Here is a 13,830-nt window from a genome sequence, read left to right on the forward strand (position 1 = left end):
GGTAGGTGTCTGTCTGTAGACTTTGGTAGGTGTCTGTCTGTAGACATTGGTAGGTGTTTGTAGACTTTGGTAGGTGTCTGTCTGTAGACTTTGGTAGGTGTTTGTAGACTTTGGTAGGTGTTTGTAGACTTTGGTAGGTGTCTGTCTGTAGACTTTGGTAGGTGTCTGTCTGTAGACTTTGGTAGGTGTCTGTCTGTAGACTTTGGTAGGTGTCTGTCTGTAGACTTTGGTAGGTGTCTGTCTGTAGACTTTGGTAGGTGTCTGTCTGTAGACTTTTGTAGGTGTCTGTCTGTAGACTTTGGTAGGTGTCTGTCTGTAGACTTTGGTAGGTGTTTGTAGACTTTGGTAGGTGTCTGTCTGTAGACTTTGGTAGGTGTCTGTCTGTAGACTTTGGTAGGTGTTTGTAGACTTTGGTAGGTGTCTGTCTGTAGACTTTGGTAGGTGTCTGTCTGTAGACTTTGGTAGGTGTTTGTAGACTTTGGTAGGTGTCTGTCTGTAGACTTTGGTAGGTGTTTGTAGACTTTGGTAGGTGTCTGTCTGTAGACTTTGGTAGGTGTCTGTCTGTAGACTTTGGTAGGTGTTTGTAGACTTTGGTAGGTGTCTGTCTGTAGACTTTGGTAGGTGTCTGTCTGTAGACTTTGGTAGGTGTTTGTCTGTAGACTTTGGTAGGTGTCTGTCTGTAGACTTTGGTAGGTGTCTGTCTGTAGACTTTGGTAGGTGTCTGTCTGTAGACTTTGGTAGGTGTCTGTCTGTAGACTTTGGTAGGTGTCTGTCTGTAGACTTTGGTAGGTGTCTGTCTGTAGACTTTGGTAGGTGTCTGTCTGTAGACTTTGGTAGGTGTCTGTCTGTAGACTTTGGTAGGTGTTTGTAGACTTTGGTAGGTGTCTGTCTGTAGACTTTGGTAGGTGTTTGTAGACTTTGGTAGGTGTTTGTAGACTTTGGTAGGTGTCTGTCTGTAGACTTTGGTAGATGTCTGTCTGTAGACTTTGGTAGGTGTCTGTCTGTAGACTTTGCTAGGTGTCTGTCTGTAGACTTTGGTAGGTGTCTGTCTGTAGACTTTGGTAGGTGTCTGTCTGTAGACTTTGGTAGGTGTCTGTCTGTAGACTTTGGTAGGTGTTTGTAGACTTTGGTAGGTGTCTGTCTGTAGACTTTGGTAGGTGTTTGTAGACTTTGGTAGGTGTCTGTCTGTAGACTTTGGTAGGTGTCTGTCTGTAGACTTTGGTAGGTGTTTGTCTGTAGACTTTGGTAGGTGTCTGTCTGTAGACTTTGGTAGGTGTTTGTAGACTTTGGTAGGTGTCTGTCTGTAGACTTTGGTAGGTGTCTGTCTGTAGACTTTGGTAGGTGTTTGTCTGTAGACTTTGGTAGGTGTCTGTCTGTAGACTTTGGTAGGTGTTTGTAGACTTTGGTAGGTGTCTGTCTGTAGACTTTGGTAGGTGTTTGTAGACTTTGGTAGGTGTCTGTCTGTAGACTTTGGTAGGTGTCTGTCTGTAGACTTTGGTAGGTGTCTGTCTGTAGACTTTGGTAGGTGTCTGTCTGTAGACTTTGGTAGGTGTCTGTCTGTAGACTTTGGTAGGTGTTTGTAGACTTTGGTAGGTGTCTGTCTGTAGACTTTGGTAGGTGTCTGTCTGTAGACTTTGGTAGGTGTCTGTCTGTAGACTTTGGTAGGTGTCTGTCTGTAGACTTTGGTAGGTGTTTGTAGACTTTGGTAGGTGTCTGTCTGTAGACTTTGGTAGGTGTTTGTAGACTTTGGTAGGTGTCTGTCTGTAGACTTTGGTAGGTGTCTGTCTGTAGACTTTGGTAGGTGTTTGTAGACTTTGGTAGGTGTCTGTCTGTAGACTTTGGTAGGTGTCTGTCTGTAGACTTTGGTAGGTGTTTGTCTGTAGACTTTGGTAGGTGTCTGTCTGTAGACTTTGGTAGGTGTCTGTCTGTAGACTTTGGTAGGTGTCTGTCTGTAGACTTTGGTAGGTGTCTGTCTGTAGACTTTGGTAGGTGTCTGTCTGTAGACTTTGGTAGGTGTCTGTCTGTAGACTTTGGTAGGTGTCTGTCTGTAGACTTTGGTAGGTGTCTGTCTGTAGACTTTGGTAGGTGTTTGTAGACTTTGGTAGGTGTCTGTCTGTAGACTTTGGTAGGTGTTTGTAGACTTTGGTAGGTGTTTGTAGACTTTGGTAGGTGTCTGTCTGTAGACTTTGGTAGATGTCTGTCTGTAGACTTTGGTAGGTGTCTGTCTGTAGACTTTGCTAGGTGTCTGTCTGTAGACTTTGGTAGGTGTCTGTCTGTAGACTTTGGTAGGTGTCTGTCTGTAGACTTTGGTAGGTGTCTGTCTGTAGACTTTGGTAGGTGTTTGTAGACTTTGGTAGGTGTCTGTCTGTAGACTTTGGTAGGTGTTTGTAGACTTTGGTAGGTGTCTGTCTGTAGACTTTGGTAGGTGTCTGTCTGTAGACTTTGGTAGGTGTTTGTCTGTAGACTTTGGTAGGTGTCTGTCTGTAGACTTTGGTAGGTGTTTGTAGACTTTGGTAGGTGTCTGTCTGTAGACTTTGGTAGGTGTCTGTCTGTAGACTTTGGTAGGTGTTTGTCTGTAGACTTTGGTAGGTGTCTGTCTGTAGACTTTGGTAGGTGTTTGTAGACTTTGGTAGGTGTCTGTCTGTAGACTTTGGTAGGTGTTTGTAGACTTTGGTAGGTGTCTGTCTGTAGACTTTGGTAGGTGTCTGTCTGTAGACTTTGGTAGGTGTCTGTCTGTAGACTTTGGTAGGTGTCTGTCTGTAGACTTTGGTAGGTGTCTGTCTGTAGACTTTGGTAGGTGTTTGTAGACTTTGGTAGGTGTCTGTCTGTAGACTTTGGTAGGTGTCTGTCTGTAGACTTTGGTAGGTGTCTGTCTGTAGACTTTGGTAGGTGTCTGTCTGTAGACTTTGGTAGGTATCTGTTTGTAGACTTTGGTAGGTGTCTGTCTGTAGACTTTGGTAGGTGTCTGTCTGTAGACTTTGGTAGGTGTTTGTAGACTTTGGTAGGTGTCTGTCTGTAGACTTTGGTAGGTGTCTGTCTGTAGACTTTGGTAGGTGTCTGTCTGTAGACTTTGGTAGGTGTCTGTCTGTAGACTTTGGTAGGTGTCTGTCTGTAGACTTTGGTAGGTGTCTGTCTGTAGACTTTGGTAGGTGTCTGTCTGTAGACTTTGGTAGGTGTTTGTAGACTTTGGTAGGTGTCTGTCTGTAGACTTTGGTAGGTGTCTGTCTGTAGACTTTGGTAGGTGTTTGTAGACTTTGGTAGGTGTCTGTCTGTAGACTTTGGTAGGTGTCTGTCTGTAGACTTTGGTAGGTATCTGTCTGTAGACTTTGGTAGGTGTCTGTCTGTAGACTTTGGTAGGTATCTGTCTGTAGACTTTGGTAGGTGTCTGTCTGTAGACTTTGGTAGGTGTCTGTCTGTAGACTTTGCTAGGTGTCTGTCTGTAGACTTTGGTAGGTGTTTGTAGACTTTGGTAGGTGTCTGTCTGTAGACTTTGGTAGGTGTTTGTAGACTTTGGTAGGTGTCTGTCTGTAGACTTTGGTAGGTGTTTGTAGACTTTGGTAGGTGTCTGTCTGTAGACTTTGGTAGGTGTCTGTAGACTTTGGTAGGTGTCTGTCTGTAGACTTTGGTAGGTGTCTGTCTGTAGACTTTGGTAGGTGTCTGTCTGTAGACTTTGGTAGGTGTCTGTCTGTAGACTTTGGTATGTGTCTGTCTGTAGACTTTGGTAGGTGTCTGTCTGTAGACTTTGGTAGGTGTCTGTCTGTAGACTTTGGTAGGTGTCTGTCTGTAGACTTTGGTAGGTGTCTGTCTGTAGACTTTGGTAGGTGTTTGTAGACTTTGGTAGGTGTCTGTCTGTAGACTTTGGTAGGTGTCTGTCTGTAGACTTTGGTAGGTGTCTGTCTGTAGACTTTGGTAGGTGTCTGTCTGTAGACTTTGGTAGGTGTCTGTCTGTAGACTTTGGTAGGTGTCTGTCTGTAGACTTTGGTAGGTGTCTGTCTGTAGACTTTGGTAGGTGTTTGTAGACTTTGGTAGGTGTCTGTCTGTAGACTTTGGTAGGTGTCTGTCTGTAGACTTTGGTAGGTGTTTGTCTGTAGACTTTGGTAGGTGTCTGTCTGTAGACTTTGGTAGGTGTCTGTCTGTAGACTTTGGTAGGTGTTTGTCTGTAGACTTTGGTAGGTGTCTGTCTGTAGACTTTGGTAGGTGTCTGTCTGTAGACTTTGGTAGGTGTTTGTAGACTTTGGTAGGTGTCTGTCTGTAGACTTTGGTAGGTGTTTGTAGACTTTGGTAGGTGTCTGTCTGTAGACTTTGGTAGGTGTCTGTCTGTAGACTTTGGTAGGTGTCTGTCTGTAGACTTTGGTAGGTGTCTGTCTGTAGACTTTGGTAGGTGTCTGTCTGTAGACTTTGGTAGGTGTCTGTCTGTAGACTTTGGTAGGTGTTTGTAGACTTTGGTAGGTGTCTGTCTGTAGACTTTGGTAGGTGTTTGTAGACTTTGGTAGGTGTCTGTCTGTAGACTTTGGTAGGTGTCTGTCTGTAGACTTTGGTAGGTGTCTGTCTGTAGACTTTGGTAGGTGTCTGTCTGTAGACTTTGGTAGGTGTTTGTAGACTTTGGTAGGTGTCTGTCTGTAGACTTTGGTAGGTGTCTGTCTGTAGACTTTGGTAGGTGTCTGTCTGTAGACTTTGCTAGGTGTCTGTCTGTAGACTTTGGTAGGTGTCTGTCTGTAGACTTTGGTAGGTGTTTGTCTGTAGACTTTGGTAGGTGTCTGTCTGTAGACTTTGGTAGGTGTTTGTAGACTTTGGTAGGTGTCTGTCTGTAGACTTTGGTAGGTGTTTGTAGACTTTGGTAGGTGTCTGTCTGTAGACTTTGGTAGGTGTCTGTCTGTAGACTTTGGTAGGTGTCTGTCTGTAGACTTTGGTAGGTGTTTGTCTGTAGACTTTGCTAGGTGTCTGTCTGTAGACTTTGGTAGGTGTTTGTAGACTTTGGTAGGTGTCTGTAGACTTTGGTAGGTGTTTGTAGACTTTGGTAGGTGTCTGTCTGTAGACTTTGGTAGGTGTCTGTCTGTAGACTTTGGTAGGTGTTTGTAGACTTTGGTAGGTGTCTGTCTGTAGACTTTGGTAGGTGTTTGTAGACTTTGGTAGGTGTCTGTCTGTAGACTTTGGTAGGTGTTTGTCTGTAGACTTTGGTAGGTGTCTGTCTGTAGACTTTGGTAGGTGTTTGTAGACTTTGGTAGGTGTCTGTCTGTAGACTTTGGTAGGTGTCTGTCTGTAGACTTTGGTAGGTGTTTGTAGACTTTGGTAGGTGTCTGTCTGTAGACTTTGGTAGGTGTCTGTCTGTAGACTTTGGTAGGTGTCTGTCTGTAGACTTTGGTAGGTGTCTGTCTGTAGACTTTGGTAGGTGTCTGTCTGTAGACTTTGGTAGGTGTTTGTAGACTTTGGTAGGTGTCTGTCTGTAGACTTTGGTAGGTGTCTGTCTGTAGACTTTGGTAGGTGTCTGTCTGTAGACTTTGGTAGGTGTTTGTAGACTTTGGTAGGTGTCTGTCTGTAGACTTTGGTAGGTGTCTGTCTGTAGACTTTGGTAGGTATCTGTCTGTAGACTTTGGTAGGTGTCTGTCTGTAGACTTTGGTAGGTGTCTGTCTGTAGACTTTGGTAGGTGTCTGTCTGTAGACTTTGGTAGGTGTCTGTCTGTAGACTTTGGTAGGTGTTTGTAGACTTTGGTAGGTGTCTGTCTGTAGACTTTGGTAGGTGTCTGTTTGTAGACTTTGGTAGGTGTCTGTCTGTAGACTTTGGTAGGTGTTTGTAGACTTTGGTAGGTGTCTGTCTGTAGACTTTGGTAGGTGTCTGTCTGTAGACTTTGGTAGGTATCTGTCTGTAGACTTTGGTAGGTGTCTGTCTGTAGACTTTGGTAGGTGTCTGTCTGTAGACTTTGGTAGGTGTCTGTCTGTAGACTTTGGTAGGTGTTTGTAGACTTTGGTAGGTGTCTGTCTGTAGACTTTGGTAGGTGTCTGTAGACTTTGGTAGGTGTCTGTCTGTAGACTTTGGTAGGTGTTTGTAGACTTTGGTAGGTGTCTGTCTGTAGACTTTGGTAGGTGTTTGTAGACTTTGGTAGGTGTCTGTCTGTAGACTTTGGTAGGTGTCTGTAGACTTTGGTAGGTGTTTGTAGACTTTGGTAGGTGTCTGTCTGTAGACTTTGGTAGGTGTTTGTAGACTTTGGTAGGTGTCTGTCTGTAGACTTTGGTAGGTGTTTGTAGACTTTGGTAGGTGTCTGTCTGTAGACTTTGGTAGGTGTCTGTCTGTAGACTTTGGTAGGTGTCTGTCTGTAGACTTTGGTAGGTGTCTGTCTGTAGACTTTGGTAGGTGTTTGTAGACTTTGGTAGGTGTCTGTCTGTAGACTTTGGTAGGTGTCTGTCTGTAGACTTTGGTAGGTGTCTGTCTGTAGACTTTGGTAGGTGTTTGTAGACTTTGGTAGGTGTCTGTCTGTAGACTTTGGTAGGTGTTTGTAGACTTTGGTAGGTGTCTGTCTGTAGACTTTGGTAGGTGTTTGTAGACTTTGGTAGGTGTCTGTCTGTAGACTTTGGTAGGTGTCTGTCTGTAGACTTTGGTAGGTGTCTGTCTGTAGACTTTGGTAGGTGTTTGTAGACTTTGGTAGGTGTCTGTCTGTAGACTTTGGTAGGTGTCTGTCTGTAGACTTTGGTAGGTGTCTGTCTGTAGACTTTGGTAGGTGTCTGTCTGTAGACTTTGGTAGGTGTCTGTCTGTAGACTTTGGTAGGTGTCTGTCTGTAGACTTTGGTAGGTGTTTGTAGAGTTTGGTAGGTGTCTGTCTGTAGACTTTGGTAGGTGTCTGTCTGTAGACTTTGGTAGGTGTCTGTCTGTAGACTTTGGTAGGTGTCTGTCTGTAGACTTTGGTAGGTGTCTGTCTGTAGACTTTGGTAGGTGTCTGTCTGTAGACATTGGTAGGTGTTTGTAGACTTTGGTATGTGTCTGTCTGTAGACTTTGGTAGGTGTCTGTCTGTAGACTTTGGTAGGTGTCTGTCTGTAGACTTTGGTAGGTGTCTGTCTGTAGACTTTGGTAGGTGTCTGTCTGTAGACTTTGGTAGGTGTCTGTCTGTAGACTTTGGTATGTGTCTGTCTGTAGACTTTGGTAGGTGTCTGTCTGTAGACTTTGGTAGGTGTCTGTCTGTAGACTTTGGTAGGTGTCTGTCTGTAGACTTTGGTAGGTGTCTGTCTGTAGACTTTGGTAGGTGTTTGTAGACTTTGGTAGGTGTCTGTCTGTAGACTTTGGTAGGTGTCTGTCTGTAGACTTTGGTATGTGCCTGTCTGTAGACTTTGGTAGGTGTCTGTCTGTAGACTTTGCTAGATGTCTGTCTGTAGACTTTGGTAGGTGTTTGTCTGTAGACTTTGGTAGGTGTTTGTCTGTAGACTTTGGTAGGTGTCTGTCTGTAGACTTTGGTAGGTGTTTGTAGACTTTGGTAGGTGTCTGTCTGTAGACTTTGGTAGGTGTTTGTCTGTAGACTTTGGTAGGTGTCTGTCTGTAGACTTTGGTAGGTGTCTGTCTGTAGACTTTGGTAGGTGTTTGTAGACTTTGGTAGGTGTCTGTCTGTAGACTTTGGTAGGTGTCTGTCTGTAGACTTTGGTAGGTGTCTGTCTGTAGACTTTGGTAGGTGTTTGTAGACTTTGGTAGGTGTCTGTCTGTAGACTTTGGTAGGTGTCTGTCTGTAGACTTTGGTAGGTGTTTGTCTGTAGACTTTGGTAGGTGTTTGTCTGTAGACTTTGGTAGGTGTCTGTCTGTAGACTTTGGTAGGTGTTTGTAGACTTTGGTAGGTGTCTGTCTGTAGACTTTGGTAGGTGTTTGTCTGTAGACTTTGGTAGGTGTTTGTCTGTAGACTTTGGTAGGTGTCTGTCTGTAGACTTTGGTAGGTGTCTGTCTGTAGACTTTGGTAGGTGTCTGTCTGTAGACTTTGGTAGGTGTCTGTCTGTAGACTTTGGTAGGTGTCTGTCTGTAGACTTTGGTAGGTGTTTGTAGACTTTGGTAGGTGTCTGTCTGTAGACTTTGGTAGGTGTCTGTCTGTAGACTTTGGTAGGTGTTTGTCTGTAGACTTTGGTAGGTGTTTGTCTGTAGACTTTGCTAGGTGTCTGTCTGTAGACTTTGGTAGGTGTTTGTAGACTTTGGTAGGTGTCTGTCTGTAGACTTTGGTAGGTGTCTGTCTGTAGACTTTGGTAGGTATCTGTCTGTAGACTTTGGTAGGTGTCTGTCTGTAGACTTTGGTAGGTGTCTGTCTGTAGACTTTGGTAGGTGTCTGTCTGTAGACTTTGGTAGGTGTTTGTAGACTTTGGTAGGTGTCTGTCTGTAGACTTTGGTAGGTGTTTGTAGACTTTGGTAGGTGTCTGTCTGTAGACTTTGGTAGGTGTTTGTAGACTTTGGTAGGTGTTTGTCTGTAGACTTTGGTAGGTGTCTGTCTGTAGACTTTGGTAGGTGTCTGTCTGTAGACTTTGGTAGGTGTCTGTCTGTAGACTTTGGTAGGTGTCTGTCTGTAGACTTTGGTAGGTGTTTGTAGACTTTGGTAGGTGTCTGTCTGTAGACTTTGGTAGGTGTCTGTCTGTAGACTTTGGTAGGTGTCTGTCTGTAGACTTTGGTAGGTGTCTGTCTGTAGACTTTGGTAGGTGTTTGTAGACTTTGGTAGGTGTCTGTCTGTAGACTTTGGTAGGTGTCTGTCTGTAGACTTTGGTAGGTGTTTGTCTGTAGACTTTGGTAGGTGTCTGTCTGTAGACTTTGGTAGGTGTCTGTCTGTAGACTTTGGTAGGTGTCTGTAGACTTTGGTAGGTGTTTGTCTGTAGACTTTGGTAGGTGTCTGTCTGTAGACTTTGGTAGGTGTCTGTCTGTAGACTTTGGTAGGTGTCTGTCTGTAGACTTTGGTAGGTGTTTGTAGACTTTGGTAGGTGTCTGTCTGTAGACTTTGGTAGGTGTCTGTCTGTAGACTTTGGTAGGTGTTTGTAGACTTTGGTAGGTGTCTGTCTGTAGACTTTGGTAGGTGTCTGTCTGTAGACTTTGGTAGGTGTCTGTCTGTAGACTTTGGTAGGTGTTTGTAGACTTTGGTAGGTGTCTGTCTGTAGACTTTGGTAGGTGTCTGTCTGTAGACTTTGGTAGGTGTCTGTCTGTAGACTTTGGTAGGTGTTTGTCTGTAGACTTTGCTAGGTGTCTGTCTGTAGACTTTGGTAGGTGTTTGTAGACTTTGGTAGGTGTCTGTCTGTAGACTTTGGTAGGTGTCTGTCTGTAGACTTTGGTAGGTGTCTGTCTGTAGACTTTGGTAGGTGTCTGTCTGTAGACTTTGGTAGATGTCTGTCTGTAGACTTTGGTATGTGTCTGTCTGTAGACTTTGGTAGGTGTTTGTTTATTATTCCCTGAATTATTCCACAGTGTTTTCAATGGATGAACTTGAATATGATAGTGAAGATAGTCCTGCTCAAGGTGAGTCAGTTGATAGCATGCTTGATGGGCAGCTTGATTTAAGGGGATATTCGCGGCAAAAAATCACAAAATTTCTTGTTTTTCGTCATGGTGAGTTTCTTGCACTTTTGGATACTTTGTCCATTTTTGTATTAAGAAAATAATAACTTTAAAGAGAAAAATGTTTTTTAGGTGTTAACCCTAACCCTAACCCTTACCACCTATTAATTACAAAATAATCAATTTTTCCCAATCTTACACGCTCTCTATAAAAAGTTTTATATCTGTCATCATATTTAGCATCATTGGAAAGCTGGATTTCTCCTTTATTTGATAATCTTAAATTCCATCATCGCGGAAACACCCAAAGCTTACAATCGGCTTTGCAGTTTACACAGATATGGTATTTTCGTGACCTACTTTTCGTTACTTTTGGCTGTTTTCCTCAGTTCGAAGGTTTTTAACACTATAAAGCCTACTACTTTTTTATTTATTAAACAATCGCCACCATATTTTCAGTAATTGTTCTTCATGCAAGGGAATTGTGATAGCTTTCATAGAAAAAAAGCATTTGGTAATTAATATGCACATTTTGAAACTTTTGAACACTAAAAATGGTGCGATTTTTTTAGACTTTGTAAAATTCTTAACAGTAGCTATTTCAAAATGTTTTCGAGACAAAAGTTTTAATATATACTAAAATATAAGCAGTTTAAATTTGATTGCTATAGTTGCATAAATAAAAAAGCTTTAGCATTTTTAAAAGTACCAAAAAATTCAAAATGGCGGAGATTTTTTTTGGGTTTCCATGACAACCAAAATTGTTTTGAACCTTTTTTTTGCTGTTTAATACTTACTTTCATATGCCAAACATGATAAGTATTCAAAAGGCTTTAGATGTTAAATTGTAAAAAATAGGAAACAATGCGCATATCCCCTTAAATTGTTGAGTCAGTTGATAGCATGCATGGTGGGCAGCTTATTTTAAATAGTAAAGATAGAAACCCTTTCTCCCGGCTTATTTTGTCTGTCATAGTATGCTCAGCTTTTCTTGTACAACTTTCAGGAGTTGGAACCATTACAAAAAAAGGAGTTGATGTAAGAGACAGTTTGTTTGAATCTTCAGAACCTCAAGGAGATAGTCCAGGTGAGTTTCCCATCTTTTACAGCATTAAGGCCTTGATAGTGGTTTTGTGTATTAACAGACATATTTTCGTAATGCTGAGGCAGCGTTAATTTTATTTTTTCAATGTTCAGTGCATTAAAAAGTTTACCTTTCAGAAGTTAGTTTTGAATTAACATATTGGATCAGTAGCTTGTGATCTCTAAAAGTCAATTACCCTCACCCTGTCCCTTCGTATCCTAGAGTTGACTTTAAGGCAAGAAACTAACCAACTGTGACCAACAGTTCACCGCTGGCAAACTAATCTAGTACTTAATCTTGTTAATATAATGAATAGATAATTTATTACACCTAACCCTAATGAGTAGATAATTTATTACACCTAACCCTAATGAGTAGATATTTTATTACACCTAACCCTAATGAGTAGATATTTTATTACACCTAACCCTAATGAGTAGATATTTTATTACACCTAACCCTAATGAGTCGATATTAAATGACCATTTCTTGTTTTAGGGGAGCATGTAAGCACCACTATAGAAAGTCAGCATTCAAGTGGAGAATCTACTGATGAGGTAGCAGGTCTAAGGTTGCCAGCTATGTCAACATCTGTGCCCATTTCTATGCCAATTCATTCACGAAACCTGCGCATTTCTTCCTACCTGGATGACGACACTGAGGTAACCATTAAAAAAAAAAAGCTCAATTTTTACTTCCCTTGAGCTCTTGCCTCCTGTTTGTAACAAATTTCTATTCAATTTATTTTATCATACATTTTTTTTTCTACCTAAATCATTAACTTCAACCTTTATTAATGAATTATACATTACTAATTAAACAAAATATTGCACAACACAACTAATTAAACAAGATACTATATAACATTTAAACAAAAATTATACAGACTAATAACATTTAAGTTTTTCTGAAATTATTTGACATCGTCATTTTGACTTATATATATATATTTTGTGTACCATCCATCTCATCCAGTAACACAGGTGTACCATCCATCTCATCCAGTAACACATGTGTAGCACCCATCTCATCCAGTAACACATGTGTAGCACCCATCTCATCCAGTAACACAGGTGTACCATCCATCTCATCCAGTAACACAGGTGTACCATCCATCTCATCCAATTTTCAACTCAATACCTGCTTTATTTTCAGGAGGGGTCAGAGTTTGCAGATATTCCAAGGAATATGCAAGCTCTATCTGAAAGTATTCAAGAGAGGGATAGATATATTTTTGGTGATAGGCCACGTCAAAGGGTTCACACCGGAGATTTTACTCAAGTCAACTGGCATTAAAACAGCTCTTCATTGCTTTTTTCTTGCTGATATTTAAAGATGTCATGATACAGTGGGTCAGGGTTGGGGTAACATGTCATGATACAGTGGGTCAGGGTTGGGGTAACATGTCATGATACAGTGGGTCAGGGTTGGGGTAACATGTCATGATACTGTGGGTCAGGGTTGGGGTAACATGTCATGATACTGTGGGTCAGGGTTGGGGTAACATGTCATGATACTGTGGGTTGGGGTAACATGTCATGATACTGTGTGTTAGTGTTGGGATCTCATGTGAAGAGAAATAGATTGATTTCTCTGTGTTTGATTAGTCTATACCTTGTATAGGATACACATCAAATCAATAAGGCTATCACATTCAACCTTCACTTCTAATTGGTCCCATATATAAAAATAAATATTAATGTGTTTTTATCATTGATTGATTATGTGAATCTGTTTGTCAATACAGATGTGTTCATATTGTTTCCATACATATTGTTTACATATTTATGCAGGTATGCAGTGTAAAGTAAAAATCCATAATTTGTGATCTTTCAAGTCAATATTTGATGTCCATTGAATGTACACGTTTTGTTCTCTTGCTCCATTGTACAACAGAATTCAAGTTTTTCACCCACACTAAACAAATCTCTTCATCTTTGATTTGTTCTCTTGCTCCAGTGTACAACAGAATTCAAGTTTTTCTCCCACACTAAACAAATCTTTTCATCTTTGATTTGTTCTCTTGCTCCAGTGTACGAATTCAAGTTTTTCTCCCACACTAAACAAATCTCTTCATCTTTGATTTGTTCTCTTGCTCCAGTGTACAACAGAATTCAAGTTTTTCACCCACACTAAACAAATCTCTTCATCTTTGATTTGTTCTCTTGCTCCAGTGTACAACAGAATTCAAGTTTTTCACCCACACTAAACAAATCTCTTCATCTTTGATTTGTTCTCTTGCTCCAGTGTACAACAGAATTCAAGTTTTTCACCCACACTAAACAAATCGCTTCATCTTTGACACTGGGATATGATACAGATTTGCCTTCTTTTAAGTCTTGAAAAAGAAAAGAATTACTTTTAAAAAATATATAGAGACCTTGCAAACACGTGACCTAAATCACGTGATACCTACGTCCGCCGTCACGATGGTAAACACCGCCAGTAAACAATCAGCTGTTGCACAGCGCTGGGCGTGTCTAAAAATGTGTTCATCATATGTTAAGAGCCTCGCACCCACAGAACAGGTACAATATGTAAAAAAAAACTTAGAAATTGAAGGTGCTTATATTTGTGTTGACATAAAACCAGTAAATGAGCTTTTAATTTGTCCCCGGCTCCCTGGGACAAATGTACCCGCCCAGCCCCCCTTTGCTACGCCTCTGAACGTGTACACATTTTACATCTCGTTAGTATTAGTATAGATTCTAGATTCTCTAGTTCAATACAAGAACTAGAGTAGTTAGCAATAGATCTTCACTACAGTAACAAATGTGAGACTACTCAAAAAGTCAACCACTACAAAACCCCAGAGGCGTAGCGACCCTTCTCGGCGCCAGGGGACAAACACTTTTCGATTTGCACCCCCCCCCCACCTCAAACTTTCAATTTATTTTTCCAACCTATTTTGGTGCCACCTAAGGTCGGCGCCCGGGGACATACGTCCCGCCCCCCCCCCCCCCTCGCTACGCTACTGCAAAACCCCTAATAAAACTGCCTATCTACTTGAGAGGTAACAATCACTGCTGTTCTTAGATCTCAGCCTATCTGTGTAGCATGTTATGTAATTTATGACCCTTATGGTCCAGCAGGGAAGTGATCAGAAACAATATACCGATGCTTCCCCTTAAAATGTCTTACCTACATGATACCCAGCCCCCACCTGTTTCAAGCCCACCATAAAACTTCATCTCTTTGTAGGTAACATTGGCTTACTGTTCTCAGCCCAGCAGAGATGGTATGTTATGA

At 41.7% G+C, this 13,830-nt stretch overlaps 1 protein-coding gene across 4 annotated transcripts in view; it reads left to right on the top strand.

The window, feature by feature from the left end:
• The window catches only part of LOC131941283 (uncharacterized), a 31,257-nt gene extending 18,963 nt beyond the window's left edge, over nt 1-12,294 (top strand). For all 4 annotated transcript variants that reach the window (XM_059300457.1, XM_059300456.1, XM_059300458.1 and 1 more), the window contains exons 10-13: nt 9,408-9,458; nt 10,504-10,584; nt 11,080-11,243; nt 11,737-12,294. In XM_059300457.1, coding sequence (XP_059156440.1) covers nt 9,408-9,458; nt 10,504-10,584; nt 11,080-11,243; nt 11,737-11,877 — 437 coding nt within the window. In that variant the 3' untranslated portion in view covers nt 11,878-12,294. The remainder of the gene's footprint in view (nt 1-9,407; nt 9,459-10,503; nt 10,585-11,079; nt 11,244-11,736) is intronic.
• Nucleotides 12,295-13,830: the final 1,536 nt, after the last annotated feature.

The sequence above is a fragment of the Physella acuta genome, unplaced genomic scaffold (genome assembly GCF_028476545.2).
Source record: "Physella acuta isolate Inbredline_101_S28 unplaced genomic scaffold, ASM2847654v3 ptg000355l, whole genome shotgun sequence".
In the NCBI taxonomy this organism is placed as follows: domain Eukaryota; kingdom Metazoa; phylum Mollusca; class Gastropoda; family Physidae; genus Physella; species Physella acuta.